Here is a 14,945-nt window from a genome sequence, read left to right on the forward strand (position 1 = left end):
GTCGCAGAGTGTGAACCCATGAGTCGAGTATGCACTGGAGCGAGAATTATCGAGTCCATGGACATTTATGGACTCAAGACCCAGCCGAGCCAGGAATTGAACCCTGGTCCCGGGCTGACCTCTGCTTCCAGGTCTGCCTCCTCTAACCAGTGAGCCACACTTCTCCACGAGGCCCGCTTAGCACGTAGAGCGCGGTGATCGCCACTGAGGCGCTACAGGTAACCAAGGTAGCGGTAGGCCCGCGAGGTCTGCCCTGGGTCCCTGCACGCCCCCAGGAGTGGCGCTACAATCCCCCAAACCCTACCACGGGGAGTAAGATATACAAGGGTGGCCTAGAGCCTGCAAGAAACATACTGGTGAATAACCTACTGGTGAATATGGTGCTGGCGGATCAAACGCTGACATAAGTGAATTGCCATTGTCATCTCATTAACTGCATTTTTTATATCTCATGAAGTGCATTTATATCTTATGAATTGCCTAGTTATCCCATGAACTGCATTGATCTTGAACTGCTTGGATAAACTTGAGTTATTTGCATAAATCTCTACAGTGTGGCGTCCCTTATTGTGTGCGTTCCTTGCTTCAGAGGATGCGTGTGTTGTATGGTCGCTTTACACACAAGCCTTTGGGTGCCCAGCCGCTCGTGTCACGTTACCCCCTTAGGGCCTGGAGACCCCAGGTCTTACAGTACTCAACCCAAGAATTGAGAAAAAATATAGACCTGCCCCAGAAGACCCTTGTTACATCAAAGGTCAGCTCCCTCTGGATTCCCTGGTCGTTTCCAACGCAAGGAAACGTGCCAACTCCCAAACTACAGGAGATACACCGCCCCCGACAAGGAATCCAAACTATTAGAGGCATCAGGCAAAAGAGTAGCAGCACAAGCCGCTAATCATTGGCGTATCGCCAACACTCAAGCCCTATTAGCACGCTACGATAGGGCTCACTATGATCCGTTAGAAGACCTGATACAACACCTACCAGACCAATACAAGGCCCAGGCAAATGACCTTATACAAGAGGGAAAACTTATCTCAAAAGCCTCAATTAAATGTGCACTTGACGCCGCAGACACTGCCTCTAGGGCAATAAACACAAGTGTACTCCTTAGACGCCATGCATGGCTACGCATTTCAGGCTAAGTGTGTGATCTGCAGCTCATATGCCTCGAATGAGCTGTTTCAGTACTGTGCCCCGCTCTGAAGTCCGAATGGTAGAGGTCAAGGAGCTGAAATTTCTCTATGTAGTCGCAGAGCTGTGTGTGGACGCATCTCTCGAGCAATTTAGCTAGAGTCATGATACTGGTGATCAAATGGAAACTGTTAGCATCAGTAAAGTCAGCATTGGGCTTTTTTGGGATAGGAGTGACTTGACCCGTCTTGAGACAATCTGTTCGGTTCAAAATCTTTATTCGATTCATACAATGAATCATAAAAGCACAAAGTTACAAAACAGGAGTACACAATTAAGATGAACCATCTGTGACACAATAATTGTAATTGAGAGACCATCATACAGCATAAATACAAATTCCCATGGCAGAATACAGGTCTACAGCTAAATTATCCATAGCGTTTCCTAATCTGGAGTGACACTCGTATGAAATTTAACATGGCACAACAAACTCCAACAGAAGATAGCGATAGCAAGTAGTCGTAACCTTCTTTATAAGTACATGGTTGCCGCCCCTTCAGGATAGGCTTAATAAATCTAATCCTTGGTTCCTGATATAAAGAACAAAAGAGGACAACTCAAATAGAATTGAGTCTGCTTCAAATTCCAGTAAAGAAATTTTTACCATTGTTAAAGAGTTTATCTCTCCTAAATCCAGCATAGTCCAGCATAAGTTTTCCGAATCTTGGGTAAAGGAGCTGGCCATTTTCTTTAATACGAAAATCAAATTGATTCAACAATCTTTTCCACCAGCTGCCCCAAGTGCTTCATTGCATGACTCCATTCTGATGACTTTACCTCCTGATTCCTGCCCTATTCTATCGGAGTTTCCTCCTGTATTGGAATCTAATTCTCTGGATCTTTTACTCAGGATTAAATCTGGCTCTCCGCTCGATCCGTGCCCGGCGAGCTTTTTAGCCAGGACTGCCAAGATTCTGAATTCTTTAATTTCTCCTATTCTGAACCTATCTTTATCCAGCGGCATTGTTCCGCCAGCCTGGAAGAAGGCAATGGTCGTTCCCCTTCTTAAAAAACCAGGCCTTGACCCAGAGATACACGCTAACTATAGGCCCATTTCTCTCATGCCCAGCCTGGCTAAGATCGTCGAGAAGCACGTCCACTCTGTGCTTTCTTCCTTCCTTGAAGACCATGGGTTACTCCACTCTACCCAATCTGGCTTCCGCTCCAACTTGAGCACGGAGACCGCTCTTTTGGAAGTTAATGAAGCCATTAAGGAAGTTCTCGACTCAGGTGGAAGAGCAATGCTGGTGATGTTGGATCTGTCGGCGGCCTTCGACACCGTCCCGCATGAGGCCCTCTTGAGAAGACTTCACGAGATCGGTCTCAGAGGGACGGTGTTGAGCTGGCTGAGATCTTACCTAGCGGGTCGTCGACAAGTGGTCTGGGCCCCCCCGTACTCCGCCGAGGTGCCGCCTATGAATGTTGGAGTCCCACAAGGGTCGGTGCTGAGCCCGACCCTTTTTAACATCTTCATGACTCCACTGGCGATACTGGCGGAGTCGATGGGTGCCCAGATCATATCATACGCTGACGACACCCAGCTCCTCTTCACCTGCAAGAAGGACATGGAGTTTGACGGGGAGAGCATCCGTGGTTGCCTTGGGGCTGTCTTCAACTGGTTTCAGCGGTGCAGCCTCAAGTGCAACCCTGATAAATCCGAGGTGCTCTTCTTCGGCTGTCAGGCAGAACCGTCCTGGCAGGAATGGTGGCCGGTTTGCATGTCCCCCCCCTTCCTCTTCCTCTTTGGTCGCTAAAAACCTTGGGGTCAAAATCGATAACACCCTGGCTCTGAAAACACAGATCACAGGTCTCACGGGTACCTGTTTTGGTCTGCTTAAAATGATGCGTAAATTCCTTCCTTTGCTCCCTTTAGCCCACAGGAAGCTGACAGTACAAGCTCTGATCTGTTCCAGGCTTGATTATTCAAATGTCCTCTACCTGGGTTTGCCGGACTATCTCTTGCATAAACTCCAGGTTGTACATAATTCTGCGGCAAGAGCCATCTTCGGCCTACCCCGGCAAGCCAGATCATCTGAGTTGCTTTCCTCCCTTCACATTCAAAGCTCTTACACTGGCCCATAACGCACTCCATTTGGTGGGGGCCTCCTACATTCAGAAACGGCTTTTCTTCTACAAACCCACCAGATCTCTCCGGTCGGAAAATCTTGGCCTGGCAATGGTGCCTCCCATTAGGAAAGTCAGAATAGGTGGACGTTCCTTTAAATATCTCGCCCCCAAACTATGGAACTCCCTTCCTGTTGATCTCCGTCGCATTCCCAACCTGTTTGCCTTTAGAAAGGCCTTGAAAACCTGGCTTTTTAATCAGTAATTCTGTTATGTTTCTGTTGTCTTTTCTCTTTTTTCAGTAATGGGTCAGAAAGCGCCGGGACACTCCTCGGAGTAGCCGTGCGCTATACAAGTCACCCATTAACATAACATAACATAACATAACAACATGTATGGTACTTTGGCTAACTCTGTCATTGCAAGGGCAAGGGGGTAGCCTCTCACACCAACCCCCTTGTTTGGGAAAGGCAAAAAGAAAATGAAGGATATTTAGCCTAAACCTTGTAAGATAAAACCGCCATTGCACATTAGTTGTAAAAGTTAAATAAAACTGATGCTGTAACTTATGTACATAACTTGTTGGACCTCCCAAACAAGGTGTATTTAAAAATTTCCAATAACTTACTTTAATTTGGGTTTTTATGTTTCCCTGGATATTTTCAGGATTTTCATAAACATAACCCAAACCTATCTTATGCAACATATCACTGACATATGACAACCAAGGGATCTGCTTTGCATTATCCAGGCTCATACAATCTAGAAGAATTTCTCTGGAGAGCTGCAGGTCATCAGATAACCATATTTTACCCCATAATAATAGGGGCGACAAACGAATGATATCAGTCACTTTGGTCATTCCCATTTCATTGTGACAAAAACGATTTGATGAGCCCGATGGGATCGATAATACCCGTTTTAGGAATTTATTTTCCATCACCTGTATTGCTGAGGGATTTTCAGTCCCCCATACCCCCGCCCCGTAGGTGGCCACAGATAAGCATTTAGATATATATAGGGTTTTAAGATGCGCAACGGGTTTTTCACCTAGCTTACCACAAAAACGGAAAAGACCTTCTATGGAGCAGCTGGCACTCTGGGCTCGAGCCTTCATTAATGGGGCCCAACCTAATTTGTTATTAAATAAGTTTCCAAGGTAATTAAAGTTATCCACCTTTTCAATGGTAAAGTTATTCACCACAAATTTCCTAGATTTTGACCCTTTTGGACCACAGCTCATTGCAAAGGATTTTGCAAAGTTTACCTTCAGGTCGAAGTCCAGCATGAAGGTATTAAAGGCATCTAGGCACGCCTGCATACTATTTCCAGTGAGGGTCATTAATACAGTATCATCTGCATATGAAAGTATGGGAATACTCTTACCATTTACCTTTGGAAAGTCACAACAGTGATCCAACAAATACTTCTCCAATCCGTTTGTGTATACTAGAAACAAAAAAGGCACCAAAATGCAGCCTTGACGCACCCCCTCGGTTGAGGGAATGGATTTTGTTGTTTCACCCCCAGGTCCAAACCTTATGGCCACGGTCGTTGCTGCATGCAATCTGCGGAGTAGTGTAACCAAGGGTTCTTCAAAACCCATGTCGTCCATCATCTGCCACAACTTGCTTCTACAAACCGTGTCAAAGGCGCTTGACAAGTCCATGAAGGCAAGGTAGATTGCAGAATTCCTTGCCTTCATGTACTTGCCAATAATTAGCGCCAAATTCAGACACTGTTCGACCATCCCCTTCCCTCTTCTGAATCCATACTGGGAATTCACAATTAGACCAACAGAGTCTGCCCATGTTTCCAATCTGGCCAAAATGACCCTTCCCAGTAATTTACACGATGCGTCGATTAAGGATATAGGGCGATAGCATCGGGGATCACACCTATCGCCCTTCTTAAAAATCGGCACCGGCACTGCCTCCTTCCATGATACAGGGATACGACCAACAACAACAGCCCTAAACACATTCAACAACAACGGTGCCCATACTTCAATATTGTGCTTAAAAAAGTCCAAAGGGACAGCATCAGGACCCGGGGCTTTTAATAATGTACCTTTCCTCAAGGCTTCCTCGACCTCTTCCAATGTGAACGAAGAGCTAAGGGACGAAGCTGTGGATGGTACCACCAAATCCCCTACATCATCCAACAAATCCAGAGGTAATAGTGGCTTGGGGTTAAAAATTTTACCAAAATGAGCTTCCCAGGATTCACCAGTGACCTGCATCACTATCCTTTCCTTGGCATCACTTTTAAACAGAGGGCGATTTACTACTTCCCAGAAGAGCCTACTATCTTTAACTCAGAGGCCTTCTCTAGATCTTCCCAGGCACAGTTTTTTAGATCCTGCTTCCTCTTTTTGGTAGCCTCTTTATAGGCCCTTCTAGTCGATCTCACCAATTCTCTGTTCCTTGGTTTTTGTATGTTTGTATGAGGGCCACTTTTAGGGATTTATGTGAAGCGGAGCACGCGGAATCGAACCATCTAAAACACTGGTTTTTTAAGATGCTCAGCCACGTGCCCGCATAGTTTTTCGAAACTCCCAATGACCTTTTCCGGATCAGATGTTGGCAGTAGGCATGAATCAATTTCAATTTTACAGACATTAAAGATCTCCGCCTCTAGGCCTACAGCGTCTATTTTCCCCCACTTCAAAGTGACGCCTTGATTCTTATTATATTTTATGGGCTGCTCCCAGACCGGATGTTTTCCACTAACAGGAGTACACAAGGATAGCATTAAAGGGTTATGATCACTTACAGCATTTGCTATTACCTCAAGCCTATTAACATAATGGAGAAAGTTACTGGACACAAATACAAAATCAATAGTGCTCATCGCACCTCTTATACCCTGAAAAGTTGGTATTGGCGATATATTTGGGGCAACCCAGGGCTTTACCATACATAAATCATTTAAAACAATGATATTATTTAAAGCGTCCCCCTGGGGCGTGTGTTTAAAGTGCATCAAGGGCTGTTCATTTAAGTCCTCTAAACCACACACATTTGAACCACCAAATTTACACAATGAACAATTAAAAATCGCCAACCCAAATAACAAATAATAGAGGTCGTTCGCTACGTGCCTTACATATTGCTTCCTCCAAACTCTGAATTATGGATACATCATTCCTATCAAAAACATTGTGATACCAATTGATTAATAACAAGGGCTCGGGGAACAAATTTTCCAGCACGAGGAACTGGTACCAGGGAGTGTTCACTATCTTTGAAGTTATCAAATTCTTCAATTTGATGGAGTGCTGTCGTTATCCCACCCCTAGCCCTTCCAGCTGGTGATGGCACCGCCAAGACATTAAAAGATTGATAACCATCAATTTCCCGCCCGTTCTGCTCCAGGTCTCCTGAAAGCACAGGATATCCTGGCCGCCCACATAATCCAGCCAGGCTTCGTCCTCCAGTCTGCCCGCAGGACCTGCAATATTCCATGAAATTAGGCACAGCGTTGGTTCCCCTAGGTTATCACCCACAAGCTCTTTTGGAGTTACCAGGTCTTGCCCAATAATAAGTGGGTTCGGCTCGCAGCCTAAGTTGCTGACAACCTCTGTGTCCAAAGGTATATTAAACTGTACATTGCGGTCGGGAACATCCACCGCCGGGTTATCCTTCTGCCTTTCCCCCTCGTTCTCCCCCATGACCAGATCTGGTATAAATAAAACATTTTCCTTTTTCCTGGCTAGCGGTCAGTCTAAGCCCTCCATTCCCGCCAGTGGGTCAAAACGGTTTCTTAGGGGAATATTGTTATTTGGCATCCACCCTAGGTATTCCTCCCCCTGAAATCTTATTCTTGGTTGATTATAGGGCAGTTGCATAAAATTATTGATACTTGTCGGCCCCATGAGACATCCATCACCCTGGTGCCACATACCAGGATGATTTTGGGAAGGTCGAAGTGCAGTGTTGCTCTGTACCCACCCAGAGTGACTATTTCCCTGCAGTCTTAACCCAGAATTACCATTGCCCTGCAATCTTGACCCAGGGTAGCAAAGATTAGGGGGGAGCATGGTACAGATTGGGGTAGAAATATTCAAGGCCTATACATTGAATATCCCCCATTCTGGCAAACCTTGCTTTATTGCAAATCAAGTCTTTGACCCAACTATCCCTAAAATTGATAAGGATACAATCCCCCTCTAGGTCCTTCTTGCTTGGTCCAACCCAAGGGACCCTTCGTACGCTTAATATTTTTGTAGCAGAAGCTGGGGGAAGTGGCCTATTATTGTCGAGTCAAAATTTTACTTTATTTGATAGGTCCTGACTTGATTCATATTTGTTCGGTGCAACCACCGGGACACCTGTCAGGATTACCATGAAAGGGGCAGAGTCAGGGGGTATGTTCACACAAATTGATGTACTTGGAGGAGCTATTTTACCCGGGACTAATGATCCGCTCAGTGGAGTTGATTTAACTCCAGGTGCGGCCACTAGCATAGACGCAGTTGAGCTTGAAGTTGATGCTATGGCTGTTGCAGACATTGACTGAGAGCCCACAACAGCCGCCAATGTAGGTTTACTTAAAACTGTCTGTACGGGGATTCCCTGGGAATCAACAGATGCAGTAGGCTGGGGTGGTTTGCTTTGATTTGGGATTAGGTTTTTCTGGGCCCCCTTCTTTGTTGTAATACGATTCCCCAAGGACTCAGGGGGTTTACTATTATTAGCCAGAGTTTCCAGCGAGTGTGTGTTAACTGATATTAGATGCTCTAATTGGTCTAATTTTAAGTTAACAATTTGTATTCTCTCTATAAGGGGCATCAAGAGGCTTTTTACCAACTTCTCGATGTGTACTAACAGATCTTCGTTGTTATTATTTTGGCAGCAATGAGTCAAATAACCGACATCCCCCAACCGCATTCCCCTTCCCTTAATATGACCCCCCCCCCTTTTACGTTTGCTAGTTTTTGTGACTACTTGATCAGAATCCAGAACTTGAGGTTGTAAGGGAACAGGCCCCAATACACTCAAATTACAGTGTTGGGTACCATCCCCAGTAGGTGATTGTTGGAAGTCTGGGATTACTACTAGATTTGGGCTAGCTTCCAAGTCATTAACTATGCTCTTTTCAGGGGTGGCCGCAGAGCCAATCCGTCCCAGGGATGAACGTTTCCCCGTAACTAGATCCAGAGACAAACGCTTTTCTGTGAGGGCAATTTCTTTATCCAGTATCCCCGTAGCCCGAATAATGAAGTCATCTAGGGTTCCAGTGGCTTTACCACTACTTGACTTTACTGTGACCTGCCTACCCTTCCCTGATAATAAGGACATCATTAAAAAATATATACAATTTAAAATACAAATAAGGCAAAAAAATAAGACTAAACTTACACGAAATGACTAAATTAAAAACCTAATCACATTTATGGCTAAAACATACTTTGAGTCCTAAAGTCTGCAATGAAAGAGAATGGGCCCGGCCCGTCCCTGTACGCCCTTAGACGGCCCGGCCTTTGCCAGGGCTTAGCCCCGGGCGCTCCCGCGCGCTCCCACGCTGTGGGGCCAGAGGCCAGTGATAAAGATAGTGGTGAGGCGGGGGCGGGGCAGGCAGGGAGAGCGACCCAGGTGTTGCGGGTCTCGACCTCACGCAGGGACTCCTGGTACTTTGAGTCCCTGCGGGTCAGCTCGCAGCCCTGTAGTCCCGCACGCACGCACGCACTCACAGCAACAGTTCGGCACAGTCACCTCGGGAAAAGCAGGCAGGCTCACCGCCAATCAGGCAAACAGGAAAAACGAAGCGGGACCCGCGCAGCGGGTCCGGCGAGGACCTACGGTGAAAGGCAGATGAAATCCCCACTCTGGTGCTCCTAAAAACGGCAGGCTCAGTTCAGCTCTTGAGTCCCAGGTAAGGCAATAATTGATACATTACAATAAGAACTTGGTGGGTGCTTAAGAACATCTGGGCAATCTGGTAGTCAGCTGCTGGATGCCTGTGAGCTGGCCTGTTTCTCTGGGTCCTTGTACTGGACTAAAGTTTGTTATTTATTAAAAAGATCGATTTCCCAGTGTGATCTTCGAATTTATTAAATGATCTATGCAACAGAGTTACTGGAGATAAGGGGTGGGACACCTATCTACAAAATAAAGGAGGGCTGGTACACTGACTCAGGTCATGGCTAGATAGGAAAGTGGGTCACTAGTCAATCTTAAGTCAATGCAACGAGCGAGTGGGTCTTTTGAGAAAGGGGGGTGAAAAAAGGATGCTGTGGAAATAAATGGTCAGTCCTCCTATGTAAGAGAGATTCTTGAATGATCCGGGACCAAAGAGGGAGAATGGCCAAATTGAGATCCTTAAAAAACTTGGCTGGTAATGGATCGCTGAAGTGACTGGAAGGTTTCAAAGACGCCATAGATTGGAGCAGCTACGGGGCATCTGGAAGAGGAAAAGAATTCTAAGAAGCATTGTTTTTGGGAGCGCAAACTGTGTGGTAAGACGGTGTACTCGCTACCAAAGGTTTCCGTATGTTTCACTGATGAAGTGGGGGAGATCAAAGGCTGCAAGTTTGTAAATAGCCTCTGAGGATGCAGGCTTATATTTCTTATCGATCCTGGGAATAATTATCTTTGAAAATGTCATCAGCGGGTCTAAGTAAACCTGTAAGCATAGCCGGTATTGACATGCTCAATACATACTGAACACAGTTTCAAGAAGGAAATAATCCTCAATAGGGTCTTTGTGCAGGGGAACCTGGTGATATGCTGCTGCCCTAGTGATGAGGTACTGAAAAGAAGTTTCATCGGGGGAGATGACCTGGCTGGGTGGAGATCTGGGTCAGTATCACCGGGAGGGGGGAGGAGTTATGGGGGGTGCTCAGGGTCACCTAAAATATGGCCAGTGCAAGATTGTGAACTTAGCTTTTCTGCTTTGAATCGAGATGCTCCAGCATGATTTGGAGCCAACTGGAGGCAACTTACACTTGGAAGCCGAAGGTTTTGTTACCGAAGCAGTTTTCTTGTTCGGATCCGAGGTGGTTAGACACAAAGAGGTGCTCGGACCCGAGAGGTAGGTGATTGACTCTTTGCAAGAGCCAGCTGTTTCAGGTTGTCTTTCGGTGCCAAGCCGGGGGGGGGGGGGGGGGGGGGGGCGGAGGGGATGTGTCCACAGCAGGTGCTCAGTGCCTTCTTGGCCTGCTGGCAGTGGTGACCCGGTAGCCGAAAAGTCGGTCAAAACCGAATATTTTTTGGGAGGTGGAACAGGGGTACTCGCTGTACGCTGGCCCGAAGGAAGATCGTCTAACTGGAAACCAGTGTCTAGGTCAGAGACTGAACCCGATCCGGATCCATCTATGGAAAAGGCCTCTTCCTCAGCTTGAGAGGCCTCATGAAGCTTTTCCTGTTCGACATCTTGACCGAATATGTCAGGTGTCTCATCGACCTCTCTGCACATGCATCTCTCTGTGACGCGTCAGACGGTCCCAGAATGTCTTTTTCGATAGAATGGACTGACACGCTTCACAGTCCGCTTTCTGATGGTCCAGAGACAGACTTAAGTTGCAAACCTGATGGAGGTCAATTCACTAGTACCTCATTTGGCAGTTGGGGCAGAAGCAAAATGGAGTTTGTTCCATTAGGAGCGCATACTAGGTCGAAGCTGGTTGAAATATAGAGTTGGCCCGAACGAGCAAGGCCCTGGGAGCACGGTGAATAAATGGGTGAAAGTTCTGTGATGTTCGAGATGCAATGATGGAAAATGCAAGTGAGACAATACAGATGAGTGGAAATGAACAGCGAACTGAAATGAACCGGAAACATCTCAAAACGGAGCACTGCAAAGCAAGTCCGGACCAGACAGTGGAAAGAAAACAAACTAACAATGACGTTAGTGCCCATGCCCATTATCACCAAAAGGAGGAGTCACTGTCTCGAGACTTCTTAGAAGAAAAACAACTTGTCCACATCCGGACCCAACACTAGATGGCAGAAGTATGCAGAGCATGTATATCTACAGCCACACATGCCTTGAACAATATATTATATCTACTGTTATTAATCTTACAGGGGAAAGAAGACACAAAACCCTGTACAATCCTTCAGGTGAAGTAACTATGTGCTTTACATATGACATTGTTTTTAATAAAGTAAGTGTTGTGCACAACCTGTGACACTCTGTTCTTTCAACCATCAACCTTCAAATAAACAGCAAAATACATATTTGGTAGACTTGAAACAAGAAAGGCCAGAAGAGGTCAGTGACTAAACAAATAAAAGCACCAAAAGATAAATAGTACTACTTAGGAGATTCTAAAATACATGTGAGAACAAAAGAGGGACATGAATGATAACGTTAGAGCCAAACTTAACATTCTGCTCAAGATTAAAAAAGAAAAAGAACCAAACTTTAAAAATAAAACAACTGGTTTATCATTAAAAGATAAACTTAATACAGCAATTAGTCTAGAGTGGTTATATTGGTGTTCATGAAGGGAAAAAAACATCATGTATACTGATTCATATTTGTTAAATTAGCTATGAATATAAAATGCCTTGTCTGCAATTCCACAGCACTTAATAATCCACAACTTATTCAGGAGTTGTAGATTACCATCGTGAGTAAACACAGACCCCGTGAAGGACCAACATTAATTTGGGGATGCAATTTTGAAGGCTTCCTTTCTAATTAAGCAAGAAAGTCAATAAGAATCATGTTTTAGTTACCTAATAAACCTCCGTAGGATGACGTCTGCTTAGGCGGCACTCCGAAAAATAGCTGTCCTATCCTGTCGAGGTACTGCAAAATAAAAAGCCACTTGAGAACTCAGCACATGAATATAACAAATGGAGGGTCCTCAAATGTGACTAACCTGGTTACTGGACCATCAAAGAGGGTCGCTGCTTTGTAAAAGGGCAGAGATACAAGATAAAATGGGATCTAGGAAGGACTGCACAGTGTGAACTGGTACGTGGTTACATATTTTACTTTGCTGCATTTGCAAATTCAAACTCTTCATGGAGTTTAATCATTTCTACCACACCCCAATTATTAATCTGGAAAATGGTGGCAATTGTTAAAAATCACCATGGACAAGGTGAATTAGCATATTGACCTGCATACAGAGTTTAAGCGATATTATTACATTTCTGCGGACCAGTCACTACATAAACACTGGCCTTAAAGTATACAGGATAAGGAGAGGCACTCTTTCTCAATATGTTAAACTGGCTCTGGCAGAACAATTTAAGGAAAACAAATTCATTTCAGCTCTCTGATCAGACCGCTGAGCCCTTACTAGATTTCTTCTTCTGTAGTGCTAAAATAGGAAAACAGCTCAGTGAAAAGAGTATTCAATATTACAAGTTCAACAATATGAAGGATGTTTCTCTAAAAGCCCACAAAACAGACCAATTAAAACTAAACATGCTAACCATATTTGTGAAATATTGTTTAGGGTATTCACCATAAAAAACTGACTAAAAACAAAGCACTGTAAACAAAACCTTCAATGGCTAGAGGCAAAATCGCTGAATAGATATTAATAAACGCAAACTCTCAGTAAAGGTGGTTTCTGTGATTATGTACAAAAAACATAAAACCAGTCCTGTCTGTGACATGTCCTCACCTCTGAAGAGAGGTACTCACCTGAGAAGTTAATGTAACCACAGCAAGCAGGGTGGGCCACGATGGCCACCCAGCCGTACTACTCAGGGTATTAAAATTCCAACCCTTGCAACGGGGAAGTCTCATCTCGACAAGAAAGGCACCCAGAGACCCAGAAAACGTAGCAGGGACAGAGCAAATAAATGAGTACCTTACATAGACAACGAAACCAAAATGTGCATGGTTGTCTCTACTGCTTGTGGCTGCCCATAGGTGAGGCAGATGTATGTACCTCACTAGAAAAGGAGTCGCAGGGATAAGAGTAGTTGCTTCTGCAGCACAATGCACATAGTGTGTGCATTGACTTGCCAGATTAAATGGACAGGGCAGAAAAGCAGTAATATCAAATCTTCTTTATCCGAAAGTAGCAGGCAAGGTCGGACTGGTCTATATGGGCAAGGTTTTATTTTTTTGGGGTGTTTGTGGGCCTGGGTTACGGTCTGGTAGACTGGTTTTTACGGATGTTACAACAGACATGGCACAAATGCATGCAGTCTCCCATAACATGAAAAACATATACAGCATGTCTTTCCTGTTTCAAAACTGTACCGATTTGCAAGTGTGGCCACTTGTTTAGCTATCTAATTTGCTAAGTGGGGCCACTTTTATTTTAGTGCCCTGTCACTAGGCCAAACTGTATCAGGAGGTCTTCACTTCTTCATATAAAACATTGAGGGCAATCATCAGAGGTCCACAACGGACTGGTCCAAATCCAGCTTTGGAGGACTAATAATCCTTTCTCAAAGGCCAAAAAGCTAAATGTTACAAAGTTTTTAAAAGTACATCCAGTCACCCCCTATGAGCTTGAGGCCAAGGTGAGCCTGTGGGTTCGACTTAACTGAATAAGTTACCAAACATGTATAAGCCAACGAAAAGCTCTCCCAATTCTACTCACCTCATTATACATTGGGTCTCTCTTTAGGGATGGCTGATACTGCTCACATAAGACAGTAAATACTGTTAATTTTCCACTGAAAGAACAATTAAGAAAGAAGTATGAGCACAGTTTTACAGAGTTAAAAACACTACTATTTTGTTCACAAAAACAGAAAATATATATTACCCTTCTACTGCCAGTAACAGGAACCAAATGAAATTTAATAACGGTTGCACAAACGGAGGTCCCGTTTCTATTGAAGGATGCCTCTGTGTATATGTTGTAAAAACCACGAAAGCACTCGTTTTGTTTTTTAAACACAGGAATCTGTAAGATAAAAAAAAAGAAAAAACACATAAGGTCAAATTGGTGTTCTAACTCCAAAAACCTATTTCTAATAATAAATGTACAAATAATTCTTCTGAGTGCCTAAATCACAAAGATACAAAAACATAATCTGAAGAGAGTTGGAACATAGAAACAAAATTGAAAAGTTGGCTTAAATTCTCAAGCTTTAATTTATTATGTTCCAAACCTTGCAAAAAGTATACTATTGGTACTGGAAGCGCATTACAGGCTACACAGAGCAGGTCTCCTCCATCATTTTAGGTGCTTCAGATGTGCCCAGGCTCTGTGCGATCTGTGCTACATCACATGGCACTGTTCTTCCTTTCAGAATTACTGGATACAGAACTGGACAGAGGTATCCATGACCAATGGTCCTAATATCCCTTGCCTAGCTCGGCTGGCCCTATTAAACATGTTTGAAATAGTAGCCCCGACTATTAGTAGCCAAAAATGGCTAACTGCCACGGCAGCCACCAAATTATGCCTTCTCCACTCCTGGAGGCAATCAACTGTCTCCACCCTAGACTAATAGCTCACAGAGCTGACCAGAATAGCAAACCATGATCGGCTCATACTTCTAGAATAAGTGACCAAATGGAAAATTTCAATGAGATTTACACTTCCTAAGGGATGGTCTTGATCCTTCCTAGGAGAACAATTTTTTTTCTGTACAACAAAGCAGCAAGAATGTACACATGTCCTAGTCCAGAGGGCCCATGTCTTTATCAGAGTTAGGTCTTGTGCCTGTGCTGAGAAAAGCAGATCAATTATCATTTGTTGTGATATTCAGTCTCAGGCTCCTAAGACAACAAGCATTAAAAATGCCATAGGT

The 14,945-nt window shown here is 44.5% G+C and overlaps 1 protein-coding gene across 1 annotated transcript in view; it reads right to left on the bottom strand.

The window, feature by feature from the left end:
* GET4 (guided entry of tail-anchored proteins factor 4) overlaps positions 1-14,945 on the bottom strand; it is a 166,892-nt gene that overhangs the window by 18,397 nt on the left and 133,550 nt on the right. Inside the window, exons 6-8 of the mRNA XM_085629303.1 lie at positions 13,952-14,092; positions 13,784-13,859; positions 11,949-12,021 (exon numbers count right to left, since the gene is read on the bottom strand). Of these exons, the coding sequence (XP_085485429.1) occupies positions 11,949-12,021; positions 13,784-13,859; positions 13,952-14,092 (290 nt within the window). The remainder of the gene's footprint in view (positions 1-11,948; positions 12,022-13,783; positions 13,860-13,951; positions 14,093-14,945) is intronic.

This window comes from Triturus cristatus, chromosome 10 (assembly GCF_964204655.1).
Source record: "Triturus cristatus chromosome 10, aTriCri1.1, whole genome shotgun sequence".
Classification (NCBI taxonomy): domain Eukaryota; kingdom Metazoa; phylum Chordata; class Amphibia; order Caudata; family Salamandridae; genus Triturus; species Triturus cristatus.